General features: G+C 38.1%; 1 protein-coding gene across 1 annotated transcript in view; it reads right to left on the bottom strand.

Annotated features, from left to right (window-relative positions):
- The window catches only part of LOC149068708 (A-type potassium channel modulatory protein KCNIP1-like), a 146,743-nt gene that overhangs the window by 59,260 nt on the left and 66,886 nt on the right, over positions 1 to 20,597 (bottom strand). The window contains exon 2 of the mRNA XM_089250697.1: positions 6,830 to 6,954. Coding sequence (XP_089106823.1) covers positions 6,830 to 6,954 — 125 coding nt within the window. The remainder of the gene's footprint in view (positions 1 to 6,829; positions 6,955 to 20,597) is intronic.

The following is a 20,597-nucleotide window of genomic DNA, read 5'->3' as shown; positions in this document are numbered from 1 at the left end:
GGTCGATGTTAAGACACGTCTATATACGCGTCGCGTGCTATACGTTGTCGCTTTGCTGGATTTCTTAATAATTTGCACGGCTGTGACAAAAAATTTCATTCAGAGTAAAACAATTCGCACTAGACGAACGTTGAACTCGTGGCGCCCCCCGACGGTGGGTTCATGAAAGAGGCTTCTGACGCTCCGATCGCAACCCGTGGGCGGAAAAAAGAGAAGAAAAAAAAAGATGAGCAAAATCTGGGTGTATTTATTCATTACCCCACGATAAAAGCGAGGAAGTAGAATATGTAGACGTTCCTAATGAAATGAAATGATTGAAATCTTAAGGGAAAAATACCTACGCGACTGGTTGACTACTTCACCAAACACCAACTCTGGCCATGTCGCTATATTGCAATTTACTGCCATTAATGAGATGGAAATGCAGGCGCTTTCTATCGGTGGTCGTGTCAAACTCTAGTTACGGAAAACATCTTATCTATATCCTCCCTTGGGTTCGAACCCGTAACCTGCATGGTGGTAGACCAGCATCTTACCACCACGCCACTCAGCCTCCGCGGCAGGTTGACTGGAAATTTTTCGTTCTAGTCTCTTCACTACTCTAGTATCATGATTCTGAGATATTTTTACATATTAGTAGTGCGCGCTGTTCCAAATATTGATCGTGCACCCACCAGTTTGCAAAACTAATTATAATTTTAAGTATAATTGAGTGACCAAGTCGTTTTATTCTATGACTTCTTTCTGTAGCGACCGTATGAAGGTCATTGTTTACAGCAAGGCTTCTCAAATGCTATATATACCTTTTGTGTATACAGTAGAAGTCTGCTATAACGACAGCTCACAATTACCGGAAAAATTGTCGTTATAACGGGCTTTTTGTTACAAGCGGATGTTTTTTGTAAAACCAGCTCTTTGAAACACACAATCACCTGCAAATCATTCATTAAATCCATATAGTCGTTATACGCCATAGGGGCCGTTCAAGTATTACGTAAGCAAATTTTTAGCCATTTTTGACCCCCCCCCGTCAGCAAAAGTCAGCAAAACGCTGACCCTCTCCCTCCCCTTGTCAGCAAAATTTCGTTATCAGCTCTGCCCCTCTGAATCCTAACTCATATTTTCATAAAGGGTGGTTGATGACGTAAGCATTATCCAAACCCCCCTCCCCCCCTTGTCATCAAAAGTCAGCAAATCGGAAACCCCCTCCCCTCCCCCCCCATCGATGATGACGTAATATTTGAACGGACTTTTACCGTATGTTTATACTAGCACATGCTAATTTGAATCACTTGTTTGAGTGCACATCGTCTAGGTACTCTAAAATAGGGGCCCCCGAACTCATTGTGTAACTTAATTCGCTTTGCATATGTCTGACCTTACACATGTGCTTTTGTGATTGTATATGATGCACTTGCATGACTAGGGCTTCCTTTAGGTCCCATAATAAGGACCCCAATTATTTTTCTTTTTTTTATCCTTTTAACGCAGAATTTTCTTCGGTACGACCGTCCCCTCCTGGGCAATGAGCTGATATCACGTAAGCGAAATAGCCTGGTTGTGCTCGGCCCGTTCCGTTCTGCTCGAGCATGAACATCTATAAGGCATACCCATCCATTGCAGCAGAGACAATGCGGGAAAGAAGTGCCTTTAAGTTGCACTCTTCAATTCTGTCTATTAAAAACTGAAATGCATTTCTGCTTTACATAATCCAGTTTCAATGAAATAACCAACTCTTCACGAATCACAATGGCTTTTGCAAAGCGAGAAAGAACTGGATGTTTCCAGTTTCCAGATAAAATATGTATATTTATTTAAGAATAGAGAATAAATATGAGGACAGATATAGCGAAAATCCTCTTCCGCACCAAAAACAACAACAAAAAACGGGAACATTTTTGCCGTTTCGGACCATATCTCTTGGTCATTTCCGCTCGACTCTTGGCAATTGAGCTGTCGGGAAGAAAAGAGGGAAAAAGAACGGACTTGTGGTTTATGTTTATTCATTGCTTTTGCAGTACAAAGCTTTTGTCTGAGTCCAGGAGTTTTCTCGCTCCCTTTAGACAATATCTCATTTGCTCCTCCGGCAGAATCCTTGTCCAATATACATACATACATATATACAGTCAGAGAGAGAGAGAGAGAGAGAGAGAGCCAGGAGCACTGCAGATAAAACTGCGTAAAAAGGGAGGCTCAACGACAAAAACGGGCGCTGTTCCCATATTCATTCCCGAGTACATAGGCATATCCTTCACATAAGGTGTATGTATTAAGAGAGAATAGAATCCCTTGATGGATGATAGTGAACGTTAGCAGAGCAGCTGGAGGCGGCAAATGCTCAGCGTCATCAGACTTTTGGCTTAGAGTGTATGTAAAAATATTTTTAAAAAATACCAGAATAAAAAACCGAGGGCCTTTTCTATTCTGTTCGGATTAGTGCCTAGTGAATTGTTATGGCCCCTCTTGCGCTTTTTTTTTCTCCAGAAAATGGGAACTTTTCCTGGTTATTGCCGTTTGTCCCGAAAAAGCGCGTACGTATTTAATGCGTCTACGGTAATTTTTCACTGTTTAACTCGACTCTTGTTCGAATGAATCCATTAAATGAACGCAAATGTGTTAAGAAAGCGGAAAAAAAAAGTGTTTTTTGGGACTAAAAGCTGGGTAACGGTGATAAAAATTGAAAAGGAAAGGCCCAAATGCCCTTTTTTTACTCGTGAAATAAGTAGAGTTGAGAAAACTGTTTTCACTCCATTAAAGGGATTTTATTTATTTAAAATTTTAGGGAAAAAAGGGTCTTGATAATAAATGCTTGTGAAATCGTCACCGAAATAAACTCACATATAATAAAATGAATAATATTTTTCCTGCAGGGTTTAATGGATAAACTTTACGTGGAAATTTCGAATACTCGGGTGGATTAGGGCGGAAAAGCGTTGAAGTTGCTATTACATAGTAATTTTAATGTTTATTTTGAAATAATGGATGCGTTTATTTTTGTTGGTTAGATAGATAGATAGAACCGCTCACAACCCCGGACTGATGCAAAGCAACTTACTTCCGTTACCTCAAAGGAGGCAGGGTTGTGTCGGAAAAATTAGCAAAGATTAATAGTAGTGGCCCCCTTGCCCCGTGCTCGCAAGTATCAAATCACTCGCGTCCTTCTCCCTATGGAGACAGCTATTACGTCGATGTAACGTACAAGCCATTTGACTAAAAATGGGTAGCCGAACCCAATGACCAGGAAGAAAAAGTGCACGTGCGTTCAGTGGAATACAAGGGCTGGGGACCGCAGCTTGGGATTTCAAAAGCAGTGAGGAGGAGACTTGTGTGGCAAGTAAGAAGATGAAGTTGGCATGTTGAGGTGGAGGATTCGAATGAGCTAAATACACAATATATACAAAATACATATATACAACGCCTCCACTGTGACGGGAAACGAGAAAACAAAGCCTCCGTCCACAGTGCTGAGCAGTTTTGCTTCCCTTTCTTTTTACAAAATATGCAATATATACACGCATAGATGAAAACACACAGAGCCTCCACTGCGACGGGAGAACAATTATGTTTTGGTGATTTTTAGTAGTGACTTTTCTTATTTTTTAACCACTTGACAGGTTTTTTTTCCTGTCATATTGCGTCCAATAATAACCATGGTTTTTGATTAGCAATTTTAAATTCAAATCGATGATATAAATTCAAATCAGTAATCAAAACTCTCACAAGTATTGTTAATTTATTATTAAAGTATTTTTTCAATTATATCATTAGTATTTTTTAAATAAATTTAAAACAGCATTCTTATGCTGTGGTGGTCGAGTGGTTTTAGTGCCGGACTCGTGATGCGAGGATCCGGGTTCGAACCCCACAGTGGTGGTCGGCTGAAGTTGGTTTTCTGTGGTTCCCAACTTCAAGGCGCAAATGCAAGCCGATCTCCCCGTTAAAAAGTCTCGCCACAGAGAGCAACAGTCCTACAACGATTAATTACTCAGTCATTACACTTCACTCGTATTTAGAAAAACTGGTGGCAGATGGCAGCACTACACATAACAAGCATTACACAGAAACAAACTTTACGTCAGGTTGCACTACACGTACACGCACATCCCCGCATGTACCGATTCGTTGGGTGGTTCAGCGGGGGGGGGGGGGTGCATGTGTGGTGTAGCAGTAGTAGGTAGGGGCTCGGGGGGGATCCATGATGTTCTTAAGTCAGCCACCTCGTTGGGCAATTTGCCTGTTGTGGCGTTGTATTTGTATTTGTATTTATTATAAAAAAGTTGGCTTTTTCCTTAGAACTAAATGAACTGAATATTCAGTTTTGAGCCGCTCCCTAGCACTCGTTCTTTTATTTTTGCACAAAATTTAAAAGTAATAGTATTCGCAACGGGTGATACACTGAACAAATGCAAACACAAAATTCACTCCTTTTCCCCTCGTAAACGAAAAGCAGTAAACTCTGACCTTCAAACCAGTGTACACTTACGAAGTACGAAAGACTGGATAACCAAGCGGAGATCAAGATGTTGTTCAGAAAGAAAATTCACATTCCACGCGATCTCCGCTTGGTTATCCAGGCTTTCGTGTTTCGTATCAACAGCGGAGAGTGACATCGTTTCTCTTTACAGTATACACGTGTTTTGCAATCCAATTTTTACTATTATTAGAAACACTGCAAACTAAAAGAAGTGAAAAAGGGGTCATTCAAGTATTACGTCAGCGTCAGGCAGGGGAAAGAGGGTTTCGGATTTGCTGACTTTTTGATAACGGGGGGGGGGGGAGTTTGAAGGTTTCTTACGTCATCAACCACCCTTTTGGAAGATATGAAGTATACTAAGCTGCTGACAAGGGGGTGGGGGTGGTCAAAAATAGCTAAAAATCTGCTTACGTATACTTGAATGGCCCCAAAGCCGGGCAAATCAGTGTGTGTGTGTGTGTGTGTGTGTGTGAGTGTGCGTGTGTGTGTGTGAGTGTGCGTGTGTGTGTGTGTGTGTGTGTGTGTGAGTGTGCGTGTGTGTGTGTGTGTGAGTGTGCGTGTGTGTGTGTGTGTGGCGTACGCGCAAATCAAGAAAAACCTCTTTCGCAGTCCTCTTTCGGTGAAACACCATGCAATAAAGTCACGCATTGTCATTTATACCACCGGTTATTCACATACCTACCCTACCTCCGAGCAAAACAACTTCATTTTCCTTTCCATGCGCATGCCAAATGGTTACTATGTGTGTGTGTGTGTGGGGGGGGGGGGTCTACTTTGCGATGGTTTCGAATGGCAGAATGGCAAAATACCAAGTATACCATACTTCATCAGATGTTGTATACATCAAACATATGTCTATATATTCTTTATAAAATTGTCGTCGTCTGAACCACGTCCTCTTCATGCTGGCGTGGAGAAACACGCGTCATGTTGGTCATAAATTTCTATGTTTTTGGTAAGGGAAACGAATTGATGCCTGTATCAATCCAAAATGCACTTTTTCACCTTTCATCTCGAACCGTTATCTCGGAACCAATTAAGACGAAATGTGTAGCAGCAAAAGAACATTTTGGCTACCAAAAATAGGGCAGACGAATAAATTTTCGAAGAAAAGGCTAAAGCGAGTGGTGAAGTATTTATCAGCGACCATGACACTCACTCGAAGTTTAGAATGAAACCGAAAAACTACAGAGAGCTAAGAATGCAATTAAAACGACGATTTTTTTTTTCAATCTAATCAGGTGTCTTTTGAATCCAAAAAATGACCAAAACAAAAAAAATCGTTGCCCTTTAGTTTAAAAATATCACAAAAATATACATGCGGGTCTGATACACTCAACACACGTCCCCAAGTCTGAATTTTGACACAAGCACTGGCGGGTTGATAAGGCGTCCGCTTTGGGGAATCCCAAAACAAAAATCAGAAATTGAAACGACAATAAAGTGAATGACCACACAGCTTAATGATGGGTTCTTCTTAGCCCTTGGTGTTCGGCCAAGGAATCTTCGGATTTGTGCCAATTGGAAATCTGTGATCTAGGCTGTGAGCTTTAGCAGTTCGTCCATCTGAATGGCGACAAATTCGTCCCGTCATCATGAATTCCTGCTCACGAAATCATGCTATAACAACCGCGCTCTATTAAATTTGTCACATATAAGAGCAACTATTTTGGTAATGATAATTCACATGGTAAGGGGAATATTAAGTTAATGTCCAACCGGAGAATATTATCAATCACTTTCAAACTCAAGAGGACAGACACTCTCTCTCTCTTGTAAAGCCCCCCCCCCCTATAGTTGAGCGTGTATATTCACAAACAGGCTTCCTATACGTGATTTGTATACGGCGATCACAGTCTGGTAAGGTCCACCGTGGCGTGTATGTGAGTGTACTTCCGTGCAAGATATATTAAGCAACCCGCTCTAACACACATCACATACACAACACGGATTGCTGGGAAGCCATTAGTTTGAGCACAACACTTTCACAGGTAATAACATTTGCCATTTACTAAATTTGCATGAGAATTAGTGCACGAGACGTAGAAAAGCCACGTTCACGGAATTCCACAATTAGCACCGACCACCACCACGCGAGAGATTCCAGGGAAGTTCTATTAGTTCGCGACTCTTCGAGCTGCTGAGAGGAGACTCTTCAAAAAGATAGTATATACACTGTCCTGTCCACATGCACACAAGTTTCATTAATCTTTCACAAAAGTAAAGTACCTTTTCATATGTGTGTATATACTAAGAACTTTACTCAGGTTCCCGCCGGAACGAAGATTATACTGTATTTACGGAAAATATTCTGTCCGAGTGTTTTCGGGAAGAGGTATTTTACCAAGCACTCACCTGTTTGAAGCCCTGGTACATTAGCTTTATTTCATTCCTGCTGAAATTCGTCAGCCTACACAGGGCATTTATCCTTTCAGGTCGATAGCGTGGTGGCAATAGGTCCAGTTCGTCAAACTCCACTGCTGGAAGTGAAACAACAAATAAATGGAAAAATATTTACATATGCTTAGGCTGATTACATTTCATGCACAGAAATATATATATACTATATATATACATACACATATGTGGCTGTGATAAATCCGGTTATTACGCATAATCGCCGAGTATATCATGGTAAGTTTGATAAATTTCGCTAAATTAATCACTTTTAAAGCCGATTATGCGTAATATCAAAGAATCGCGTCTTTGGTAAGCACGATAAACTGTATCATATATTATACATGATGATTCATACATGTGTTGTATCGTTATATCGGAGTACGGTCGTAAAATTTGTTATCATTATATCGGGTTGCGACTGTATTCATCACACATGTTAGACTCATTAGTAATTTTTTTTTTCATTTCGTCAAATTCACGAATTACACGTGGGTATAATGTCTATCCTTTAAGAACATAATCACAGATAAAGGTTAACACATTTCAAGTACGTATCAAATTTACCAACACAGTTATTGTTCATAATCACCAATAACACTGATAATATTTTTAGTATTCATCAAATTTACAACGACGCTAGGGTATTGTCCATGATCTCCGGTGAAAGTGATAAATTTATCCAACTTACCGAGACGATTGGTAAGTATGAACAATAACCGGGTATTGAGTATAATAACCAATATCACATTTACCGTGACATATACAAAAAAGGGGGAAACTAAGATTTTGCAATACAATTACAAATAAAAATACAACTGCACAACAGGCAAAATGCTCAACGGGGTGGCTGAGAAAAAATGTCCATAACAAATACGGATGTCATATATTTCAAAAATACAGCATAATTAAAAACACAATCACAAAAATTATGAACAATATATACACATGGTACAATGCCCATAAAGAATATTATAATTGCCTTATTCTAAGTATGGATAGCTTCTCTATTTACCCCAACATGTTTATCGTATTTCTTTTTAAAAGTGTCAATTGTGGTAGAATTTACTACCTCCGGGGGTAAGCTATTCCATTTATTAACAACCCTATTAGAGAAAAGTTCCCGGCGACACCATAACCTTGCATTGTCCCTCAACAATCGATACTGGTGTCCCCATGTAAAAGTAGTCGATTGGCGGTGTACTAAAAGTTCATGTCCATCCTATCCACCCCGTTGAAAATTTTGAACACTTCGATCATATCTTCCCGTGTGCCAATAAGGACACGCGTAACTCTTCTCAGCACCCTTTCAAGCAAGTCTATGTCCCTCTGTAGGTATGGTCCCCAAAACCTTACAGCATACTCCAGTCGAGGACGAACTAAGCTTCAAAAAAGCGGAAGAATGACTTTAGGAGAACGCGAAGAGACTTTTTTGAAAATCAAACCAAGCATTCTATTCGATTTTTTGACCACTGCTGAACAATGTTCAGAAAACCTAAGTCGGCAGCTCGTCATTGAGAATTCACAAATCGGTGACCCTAATTGCATCCGGGATAGCGACACCATTCAACTCGTAAGAGAACCAAAGTGAGCGACCATGCACTTGTCAACGCTAGACGTCATGCTCCATTCATTTGCCCATGCTGCAATCCTGTTTAATTTGCTTTGGAGCAACTCTCTATCGCTTTGATTCCTTTGATTCCTTTGATTACCCCCATTAGCTTCACGTGATCTGCGAATTTGCTAGTAATCCCATCGATACCCTGATTGAGTTTATCGATAAAAAGTGAAAAAAGTATGGGGCCAAGGACACTTCATTGAGGAACTCCACTTGTGACGTCTGTGCAACTAGAGAATTTCCCGTTTACCATAACTTGTTGCGACCTATCTCTTAATCACGATTCTATTCTATTCTATCCAATTCAGCAAGTTGCCTCCAATTCCAATCTCATGTAAATGCTTTAAGAGTTTACCATATTGGACCTGATCAAATGCCTTCTGGAAATCAAGGTAAACAACATCTACATTCTTGCCATTACCCAAAGCCTTCGTCACGTGATCATAGAAGCAAAGGAGGTTAGCTACACATGACTTCCCCTTCCTGAACCCATGCTGATTATCCGCCAATATATAATTCTCGTCTATCCACTTCACAAACTGCCTAATGATGATAATCTCCAAAATTTTTGAGAGGGAGCTCGTCAAACTCACTGGACGATAATTTGACACCGCTTCTCTACTACCCTTCTTAAATATCGGAACAACATTAGCGAGTTTCCAATCCCTTGGGACGATACCCTCAGCAACACTAATCCTGTATATCTGTGCGACTGCGCCCAACAAATCATTAGCAGGAAGGAGTAGGACCTATTACCCTGAGGAACCTGGGAAGATAGAAAAAAGAATAATAGAAAATAAGGGATATTACCGACTGCTTGTGAAAACAGCAGCCAAGTATAGAAAAGTTTTCCAATTATGGCTGAAATCGCTAATGGCGGAAAATAAATTGTTACTGCAAATACTGAATTGGAAGTTATTGCATCATCCCGCCCCTCCCCAAAGAAAAATGTTGAAAACGGCTAATATCCGAAGATGATGTCACTCTCTGCCATCCATATGGAGGTTTCAAGAGCTGCTTGATGCGCAGATGAATTCAGAAAAGAAAATACGGTATGGCATCGATTATTCGAATACCGATCAACCGAAACATCGCTTAACCGAAAGCGTTCTAGTCGGCAAATTCACTGCCTTGAGACGGCCATGGGGTCATAAGAAGAATGTGATGCTGTCCTATTGCTATCTTTTAAACGTTTGCGATAATTAGTGGGAGGGAAAAAAACAGTCAAGCTCTGAAACAAAAGAAAATTTTGGACTTTTTTTCCTTAACTGAAGACCTACTTTAATGAGGCCCAGGACAATTACTATTATTTTTTTGTTTTTCATGTTATAAATTTACTATATAAGGGTATAAGGACCCGTGAAAAGTTTGGTTTGGGGGGGAGGCGCTAAAGATTTCAGCCTAAGGGACCTGCTCAAGGATGTGGAGGCCTTGTCTCTGTGTTATTTGTAAGACGTGTGACACAAATCCTATAGAGTTTTGTGTTTAATATCAATCTTTCTTTGTTTGATATCTCCGATGACACTGCGTAATTTTTTTTTTTCCGTTAATGATCGGTTATCCGCAAAGCAAGTGAATCCGAACACCCTTAATCCCCAATTGTTTCGGATAATCGATGCTGTATTGTACAACTGCCTCTGCGGGGAATAAAACCCCCGTCACATAAGTCGCCGTCTGGTGGCAGAATAAAATTAATTTATGAGTGTTTATTCACAGAGGAATATTTTAATATTGATTATAAAAATCACTGATAGTCGTATAAAATTCAGTTAGGCGTTCCACCCTGTAAATTAGTTTACCTATTAGCACTTGCATGCAGTACACAGAAAAGAGATCTATGGAAACTTTAAACACATGCTTTCAAAGGTAGATATGTAACTTTAAACTCTTTCTGAAATTGAACTCATGAAAATTGCTTCAGATGTTTTTATATTGGCAATGACGAAGTCCAAGGCGTCTAAAAGCTTCACCTCAATTCGTATGAAAACAAAAAGAGGATAAAGAATTATTAGACAGTTGAAAAGATGATTAAAACTATCACTGTCTCAAGATGGCTTCCAATTAACCCAACAAAAATGAATTAACGTACGTGATCCAACTGAATTGGATCAGGGAAGAAAAATACTCTCAGTGAAAGTTATGAGCAAATGAGAAATTTCTTATTTTTGAATTTTTAAATAGTTGAACGAAGCAAGCCAATAAATGTACAAATACTGACAACAATCGAATAGTTAATTTTGGAAATAATTCAGTGAAATGCGTAGTAACTATACAGTGATTGCAAACTGTAGTAATTAACAGGATGGCAAAGCTGGCGCACTCGGTTCTACTTGAGCAATGACTTCACTCATGACGTCGGCTTGTCTTGAAACAGACCTTACTGTAATATTTCCCTGACAACATTCAACAAAACCCCATTTAATTACAAACATTCCTATTTCGACAACCTTGAATATATTTGAGCAAGGAATTTACGTATGTTAACATCGACAACTCTCAATGATTCTTCATTACTAGAGCTCGGATTTTTTTATGCCCTAAAGATGAAACGTCGTTGCAGATAGGTTAAAAAAAAACCTGAATTTACCGATCAGCAACGACGTTTCATCTTCAGGGACATAAAAATACGAGCCCTCATCATTACACTCTTACACATGATCATATTTCGCTATATGAGACCTCTCCATGTCCAAATGCCGATACCGATTCCAAAACATCCGCTATCATCATCGATAATATAATTACGGATAGATCCAGCGTACCATAATGATGTTGCACGGGAAAATATAAAATGGTATTTATAAATGTTTCATTTACAGATGACGAGATGTACAATTGTGCATACACACATGGAAATTGATGGCGAACATAAGGCGCGTTACGCCTAATAAACTCAATATTTTTTTGTACCAGTCATTCTTCCTCCAATGTTTTTTATTGTCCGTTTCTATCGGATGGAAACAAAACAAAAAATCAGGGTAATAATATTCCGTTCGCTTTCTTATCCAATAATAAATAAGGTCCCTTCTTTAAGGACAATAAAAAGAAAAACTCAGCAAAAAAAGTAAATAAATAACCTCGCAAATCCTTGGCACACCACTGCTTACGACCCTGTGCAGTTCGATTTTTCCCATCCTTCTCCGGACGAATCAAAACTTAATCCGTTTTACTTGAAAAATGCCACCCTAAAATAAGCTCATTTATCCACTAATATTTGTCCCAGAGCAGCGCATGTTGCCCATGACTGAATACAATCGATGGCGAAGATATCGTATTAATATTTCCCAGCACCGTCATTTATATTTGTACCGCAGGTACAACATTCCTCAAATCCCCCATTCAATTACACAAATTCAATTTTCGATAACCCTGAATATACCCGAGCAGAGAACTTGCGTATGTTAACATTGACAACTCTCAATGATTCCTCATTACGCAGCTACATACGATCATACTTCGCTGTATGAAAACTCTCCATGTCCAAACGCTTAATTACCGATGTCAAAACATCCGCCATAATCATCATCGGTAATATAATTACGACTAAATCCGACGTACCATAATGGTATTGACAAGAACGGAAAAAAAAAAATGAAAGGTTATTTATAAATGCGTCATTTACAGATGACAACGGGATGTGCATATATGGAAATTAATGGCAAGCGCAAGCCGTGTTACGCCTAATAAACTCAATATTTTTGCACCAGTCATTATTCCCCAAACGTCACAAACAGACGTTGCGCCTCTTCCAATGTTTTTCATTGTCCGTTTCTGTCGGACGGAAGCAAAAAAGAAAAACAAAACAGGGTAATATATTCCGTTTGTTTTCCCTTATTCAATAATAAATAAGGTCCATTCTTTTAAGGACAAAAAAGGAAGACAATGCATTCTATTCTTATTCTGTTCCCCCGAACGATTCTCGGACAAAAATCGACTTGTTTGGATCGTTTGAAGAACTAACGCCCAGAAGTTTCGGAAGTAAATATCCATCCCCGTGTACGAAACTGAAAAAAGAAAAAAAGTGTTTTGGCCAAAGTGAAATAAAGATAAGAAAGCTTTCTCTATATAGTTTCTGTCTGTCTCCGAGAAAGAATGGAATTCTGGGATCTTTCACGTATTTACAGGATTTCCATTGTGTATAATAACATTATTTTCCGGGAAAACGAATTTGACAGAAGATTTTACTTTTTTTTTTTTGGAACATTTTCAGTAAGAATGGATTAGGAATTATTCATGGATTCAAAAGAAATGTCTAATTAGATTTTGAAAATAATAGCTGGAAAGAGAATGTTATTGAAAGCTGAATTCAACATGGCTATGAAAGACTGGAGGAACAAAGCACGTTGCATTGTTTTTGTGCATACCGTATAACTCGGTCTGTCTGCTATAAAAATTGGAGTTTTGATCAATAAAATTTACGGGTTACTTTGAAAATTCTAGCAAAACTATTTTAGTGTTTATTCGAAGCATTAAAGCACAGAAATGTACAGGGTGTCCATGAGTTAGCAAATAGTTTAAAAACTCAAAAAAAAAAAAAAATTAAAGGTATTGGTATATTTGAATGGTGCTGGCGAAAAATTGTTCTCACAAAGAGGGATTTTTTTTTTAATACAGAAAAAAATTTGTTCAGGCTTATGTCGATAGAGATCGCTACACGAAAGTAAATAGGCAAATCAAATCCAGCAAAATGCGTGGTGTGCGATTTACATCTTATTTCTCAATTTTCCTGATACTGGCGTTAATATAAGGTTTTCATTGTGATGTTAAAATTGGTGCAGTTGTTTTATCTCAACCACACAGATCACCGACCGAACGTTTCGGACATAGTAGAGACTGGAGAGAGGTTTAGGTCCTTTTACTCCTGCCGGACTGACGTTCAGCGCCGTCTAACAACAACAGTTGAAATTGATTTTTTCCGGACCAAAAAATTCCTTCTTCCCGAGAAAATAAGTTTTCCACAAACCCATATAACAATTCTTTATAACATATAATAATAATATAACAATTCTTTCAATTTTTATGACTTTTTAAACTATTTACGAATTCATAGGATAACCGGTGTAACAAAAAACTGTGAAGGGATGAACACATACTTCGGAATTGTTTAGAAAACCTTACAATGTGGTCCCTCGCTTGCCGGACGAGTGCTCTCAACCCGGGTTTTCTACCCTACCCCCGGTAGAGGTAGAGATGAGTTTTTTCCTCAACAAAAAATCAATATCTCAAAAAATAAATATCTTCACAAAATCCAGTTTTCCGTAAATCTTGCATTAACAAGTGGAGAGCGACATCATGTCATTATAAACTTAATTTTAAAACATAATTTCATTTTAGACCGATATTATTGAAGAAATTAATTAAAATGCACACGAAAAAAAAATTTACAATAAATGAATGAATAACTAAAATATAGATTTTGGTGTTTTAAAGTATTTTTCACCATATAATTTAATAATATAATAAATTATTACAATATATCGATCAATAGATCGATCTTACACATGTATTAGCAAAATTTTTCGACGTCATTTTCTCACCAACTTGATGTATAACTTTATAAATAACCCAATTATAAAACGAGAACATAACCAAACATAACAAAAATGTAAATATTCATAAAAATCGTAAATTTAATAATAATTGAGCCTAATAACAAACGCAACGAATGAAAAACGTAAAATAATGTATAACAAACGCATCATAAGCGAGAAAAATATAGAATAGGTAATAAATTTTTACATGCAGCTAAATTATGGGGTAAAAGATGAAACTCATTTTCTAAGTAAATTACATAAAAATTTATGGAATACTTTTCTTAACTTGAGGGATTCCTCTTATATTTTTATCTATGGTTTTCATTGGTTTGATAAAATCTTCTCTTTTTCTTCAGTATGGCAGCATTTTTAACGGGATTCTATTTTCCATTTCCGGGAAAGATCCTTTGCTTTCTTTTTTCCCTCGATCCCGATGCTCCTGATTTTTGAAAACTCCTTCTGATATATAAACGCGAAAATTATGCTTTTACTATGGATCGTTTCTCTCAAGTTTCGACATGTTTGGGAAAAGAAAACTAAAAGCTCTTACGAAAACATGCTTGCCGGGATAAAATAATAAAAAAAAAACTATTCCTCTCTTTAAATCTATTCTTCAAAAAGTGAAAAGTGTTGGCTTCCTTTTGGCGGTGGAGAAAGAAAAGAAAATTTTAACACACTAAAAAGTTTTTGATTTCGTAAATGGGAAAAGTTGTTTTCAGAAATGTAACAAATTCGATGTAAAAGAAGCTTTATGCTTACGCCATTTAGGTATGAAGAAGGAGGAAAAATGGTTCTTTTTTCTTTTCACTGATTTTGATGCATGGAAAGAAGAAATTGGGAAACGATTTCGTAAAACAGATGGAATATTTTGAAACGAATGTATGAAATTTATTACAAAAAAATTGAAATATTCATCGAAAGAAATTAGAAAAATGACAAAATTTCTTTAGGAATAGAAATTTTTGACGTAATCTATATAATGATGAACCGTTCGTCGTAGAGAGGCGTGATTCTAACATAAGATAATGTCCAAAATGTGTCCAGGAATCACTCTGTACCAGTTTCAAGAGTAGAAGCACGATATGTCATAAAATAAAAACATATAAATTTTTATACAGTCTCTTGGCTTCTAACTTTGAATTAGAAAGTTGTTGCCCTGTCTCTCCCGGGACCAAGAAGAGTAGCAAAAACCACGCTTCTAAGTGGAATGTCAGCTGAGGTATTTGAGCTCAAAAATCGGAGGAAAGTTGGAAAGGTCAGCATAAATGAGAGAAAGAAACCTTGTCCGTTATTTTAGGCTGTTCTTTCCCAATTTTTCTCCAATTTTTAAGCTTAAATATCTCAGCGAAAATTGTACAGAACGTCCATAATTAGAAGACCCTATTTTAAATTAGCCTACAGGCGAAACCAGTCATCAGAACATAGTGAAATTTTGTGGATGAATTCAGGAAGTGATAGGAATTTGTTTCGGGGGGGGGGGGGGGGTAGTAGCAAATGTCACCACCAGAGGGCGTTTTAATAAGAAATGGCACATTTAGGCAATAGTTTACAATTTTAACAAATGTTAAACACTTTTACAATTGTTACTGCAACAAAACATGTTCCACCAAAACATGATGGCCATCATTTTCAGATACCATGTAAAATCGCAAGATGGCATGTTCCACAACTGACTGAAGTGTGTGCGGGGAAATTTTCAGCACGTGGCGTGAAATGCTTGCTGCCTTTAAGGTCAGGTGTATTCTTGGATTGTCAAATGCCCCCAAAGCCAAAAATCGCATGGATTAAGGTCGGGGAGGCGATAGATTAGGGAAGTGTCGGCTGATTACACGTTCTTCTGTAAAATGTGTTTTAAGAACATTCTTAACTCACATTGCAATGTGTGGAGGAGCTCCGTCTTGCATAAATATTGTGTCTGCAAGGCAGAGACGTGCTTGCAGACCCGGAACAATTTCGTTCTGTAACAGCAATGCATATCGCCTCCCGGTGATCGAATATGTCACTGGACCTGTAGAACGTAACTCCTCGTAGAAGTAGGGACTGAGAATAAATGTGCGATGCAGTAAATCCACACCATACCGTCACTTTTGGTAAATGCAACGGAACCTCTAAGATAGCGTGCAGATTTTCTGGTTCCCAAATTCTGCACCATCCAAGCAAAGCCGTAGCGAAAGTGGGGAGGGACTTTTTGGTAAAACTTATCGTCGTTGTGAGAAAGAAACAAGATCATCGCGAATGTTTCTAGGTTTTATAACAGCTGCTGTGTGACATCACATAAATTTGCATGTTTACTACATGTATTCAAAGTGGAACGCCCTCTGGTGGTGGCATGAGCAACTAATCCTCCCGCCCCGCCCCCTGAATCGAGAATTCCCATCCCCACTTCATGAAGTCCTCCACAAAATTTCACACTTTTCTGATGACTGGTTTCGCCTGTAGGCTACTTCAAAATAGGGTCTTTTAATTATGGACGCCCTGTACTTAGAAGCGTGGAAGTTCTTCGTTTTCCTCAGGAGACACAGGAAACAATTTTCTAATTGAAAGTTAGAGGACAGGGGGGACGTATATAAGTTGAGATTTTTTGTTTAAGGACTCACTTTGCTGTTTTGTTTCATGACTCCTGGACATATATATATTTTGAGCATTTTTTTCTAAATTAGAACCATATCTCTAAGATGAACGGTTATACAAATACAAATACAAATACAAATACATGAGATAAAGGCATGAGATAAAGAAAATACATGATGAGATAAAGGCCGGATTAGGATTTACAGGACACCCTGTATACAAAATTGATTTTCTGTCTGTTATCCATACAAATTCACAATTTTAGACCGGTGTACGAAATTTTCCATATATACCAAACAGGACCCAACTCGAACGATAGGCTACTTACAAGTTTGTCGGAGCTGTTCAAATGCGTAAAATGGGCTGAGAACTGTCAGACAACATTGGTTGTTTACCTCAACAATGACATTTAGAATTTTTATTTAGGTTACCGTGGTTCCTTAACAATATGTTTCAGACATGCATATGCTTTTTTAATGGTTCGTCACTTCTTTAATGCTGCCAATCTATGGAGAAATCACAGGTATTATAGTTGTTTTATGACGTGGTATGAAGCACAGTGGAAATTCGGGTAATGAGCAATTCGCATATGTTACTGCCAAAGCCCAAAAAATATACCAATTGGTCAATTTCGTTGTAAATTGACTAGGCCGATGTCTGAATTTCTAGCTTTGGCCAGCTAGTTCGTGAAATGACCGGTGATCCCTCGCCAAAGTCCGATAAGAGAGGACGTTATTCGGGGTCATCAACAAATTTGCGTATTTTCTCGTGATAATTATGGCCACGTTAGCTTTGCCAACCCATCATATCGCGGTCACGAAGCAGTAATCATTTTTGTTTTCAAAATTTGACAGAAACAACTATGTTTATATTATTATTTTTGTAGTTTTTCTCTCTAATTTCTCTTTTTTTTTCCTCGTCACATGAAGCTAGTTCAATACAGCTACTATATATAGCCATGTATCACATATTGATGGTGGAAAAAAGAAGATTTTGGCGCCTACCAGACCGTCTTACATTTGAAAATCCAGCTGCCGTTACGAGGAATCGAACACACGTCTTTTCACTTTCTGGGTGAACGCCCTAGACCAGTGCTTCTCAACCGCCGGGCCCTGAGCTGCGTGTGTTCACCGTTTCATTTTTACCCATCTATTCTACATTACACGAGTGTATGACCAGGCTTCCACTCACCAAAACGAAACCTAACGGACCGTGGGCTTCTAATAGTTGAGAATCACTGGCCTAGACCACTGGACTACAAAGGCAACGAATCTCTCAATCTTTCCTTGGAGCTCGTGTGCACTGAACGGGGCGGTACGTGGACGGTCGGACGTGACTCAGGCCAAGCTCGCAACTGCTGACGCTGCCACCAGATGGCGACTTATGCAAAGATGACGTCACTCTCCGCTACCATATACGAAGGTTTCACGCGCTCAATATCTGAGAATCATCATTACGGCGTCATCCTCTTACCCTGGTTGCGAAAATTTGAACTATTTTTTTTTTAAACTTTTGCTGAATCTATTTCGCATCATCTGATTTAAGCAGGGACAGAAAATTTTATTTGAAATGTTTTTTTTTTTGGTCTTACTGCTCTGAGTACCATGAGTTTAATTATTGTCACTGCATTTGTAAATTATCAATACCAAACTTCAACATTAGGATTGGATTTTGAATGTTATTAGTAAGGATAGGATTTTTATATGACCTGAAAGCCGACAGAATATGCTCCATAAAAACTGCATTTATGCTCTAAAATTTTTAAGATATGTCGTTAGAAACTTAATAAGATATGCTTTTGTGAATAGGCTCTGACGATATTTCTTCGATGAAATTACTTGAAATCGCAATCATTGTCCAAATGATGCCAAAGGCTCACAAATAAAATTGCAAATTGTTACTGATACTGTATCACCAAAAAAATCACCAATCACTGGCAAAAACGATGCTAAAGGTGAGTAAAATTATTAATAATACTGTAAACAAATTAAAGTATACCTTAAAGTTACTGAAAATCATGAAAAAATGCTTAAGTATTCGGAAACTGTGTCTCGGGACATTTAAGTGATCTGAAAATATGCCACGGGCCGCTTAAATGTTCTGGAATTGTACCACGGGACACTTGAGCGATCTGTAAGTGTGCCGCTTAATTAATTTTTAAAAAATTAGGTTTGAGGAGGACAGGCCGCATCAGATAAACCCCAGGGCCATATTTGGTCGGCGGGCCAAGGGCCTTCATTCGATTTATCATTATATGGCTTGGAGGGTGGGTCTCAATGAATTTATTAAAGATAAATTTTGAGTTCGTAGATTTCAAAAAAACATTTAAATTAACAGAAATTGATTATAATGGCATTTATAAGGTATTTGATCGTCGGGGAAGGGGGCACGAGCCCCTCTTGGTCCCCCCCCCCCCGTGTACGTCTCTGATCCCACCAATATGCCCTAGGATTCAGAGGAGCAGAGATGATGACGAAACTTTGCTGACAGGGGGGAAGGGGGTCAAAAAGGGCTAAAAATTTACTTACGTAATACTTGAACGGCCCCCAAAAAAACAACAACTAAAACATACCCCAAAAAAAGGAACAATAACGACCGTTTCCCTATTCGTTTATCAGCGTAACAGTCTGGTCAGTTTTACTGCCTTTGTGGCCTTTGCCTGAAGCATGGCGAGGTTTTCTTTGGCATGCAAGAACATTTTCATTGCATTTATTCGCATTCCTGAAAGATTTCATAAACTCTTTCCGCTTAAGGTTTTCATTTCTTTCGGAATCGATGCATTTTTGCCAGAAGTTTTTTGCCAAGAATCAGCGTTGAGTGTTGTGTGTGCATCTAATTTTCTTTATTTCCGAACTGGAAGAGGTAACCTCCCCCCCTTCCGCCACTCTCTCCACTTTGGTGCACGGCATCTGCTGTTGGTGAGCGAACAATAGTACTATAAAAATGGATGTTGCTGTTTTTCTTCCACTACAGCTTTGGACGAAAAAGAAACCAGTTTTCGAACAATCTTTTTCATATTATCCTGCAGCAAGCTGGATCATGGTTATAATAGTATCTACCCCGTATGTAGGCAACTTGCGTTCGTGAATTCTGGAAATTTTGACGGCGATTGATCATATCGTGCAAAAGTGCGAAAAACAATACAAAAACTCTCATCGACGGAGAGAGATTTGTTTCAGGGAAAAGAAAATTTCCCCCCCAGGGAAAAAAAAGAATAATTCCGGAAACTCGAAAAAGAAGACAAAAAGGTGAATTTTCCAAAACGTAGGAGGGCGCTTGAAATGACACTAAAAAGGAGGATCTCTGGCACCCTAGCTTACAACAGCCAACACCTTCTCTGCTAGAGATGGTGTTGCAACGACTTGCGTACGTGATAGACAAACTACATGTGCTGCCATCTATAACACAAATTAGAAATAACTATATATTTCAAATGTTACCGATCTTTTCAGACAGGAAAAAAAAAACACCATAAAAAATGAAATAAATAAAATAATTGAAATCCAAAAATAAAAAATTGTAGATAGTAAAGAAAAATAAAGTAATTATATATAAAATAGCAAAACCAAATCAATTGTATATTAAAAACTATCAAACTAACATTTAACAATGTTTGTAACACTCATTTACCGATTTTACTTTCTTCAAAATAATTAAAAGGTAAATTAAGTAAATCAGATGAATTGAGAAAAGAAGTAATTGAAAGAGTATAAAAAGCATAAATGCAGAATAATGAAGAATATATAAATACGAATGAAAAACAAAAAAACTGCTGAAAAAACAGTTTGGTTGAAAGAAAAAAAAAATCGTAAGTTAATGAAGATCTTTGTTACTTAAGTTTCCTCAAACAACGGAAATTGGCTTTTTTTTAGGTTTTTTAAGAGAAAAATCTTATTATATACGATTTCCTTTTTTTTCATTTTTTTTTTCAGTTTCTTTCCTCCCCCCCCCCCCATGAGAAAGAAAAAAACAAATAAAAGTTCTTTTTTTAAAAAAAAAATGG

This window comes from Pholcus phalangioides, unplaced genomic scaffold (assembly GCF_987345545.1).
Source record: "Pholcus phalangioides strain wild (caught in Gottingen) unplaced genomic scaffold, Ppha-v1.0 ptg000024l_1, whole genome shotgun sequence".
In the NCBI taxonomy this organism is placed as follows: domain Eukaryota; kingdom Metazoa; phylum Arthropoda; class Arachnida; order Araneae; family Pholcidae; genus Pholcus; species Pholcus phalangioides.
Note: the sequence above shows the minus strand (reverse complement) of the source record. Positions and strands in the feature narration are given on the sequence as shown.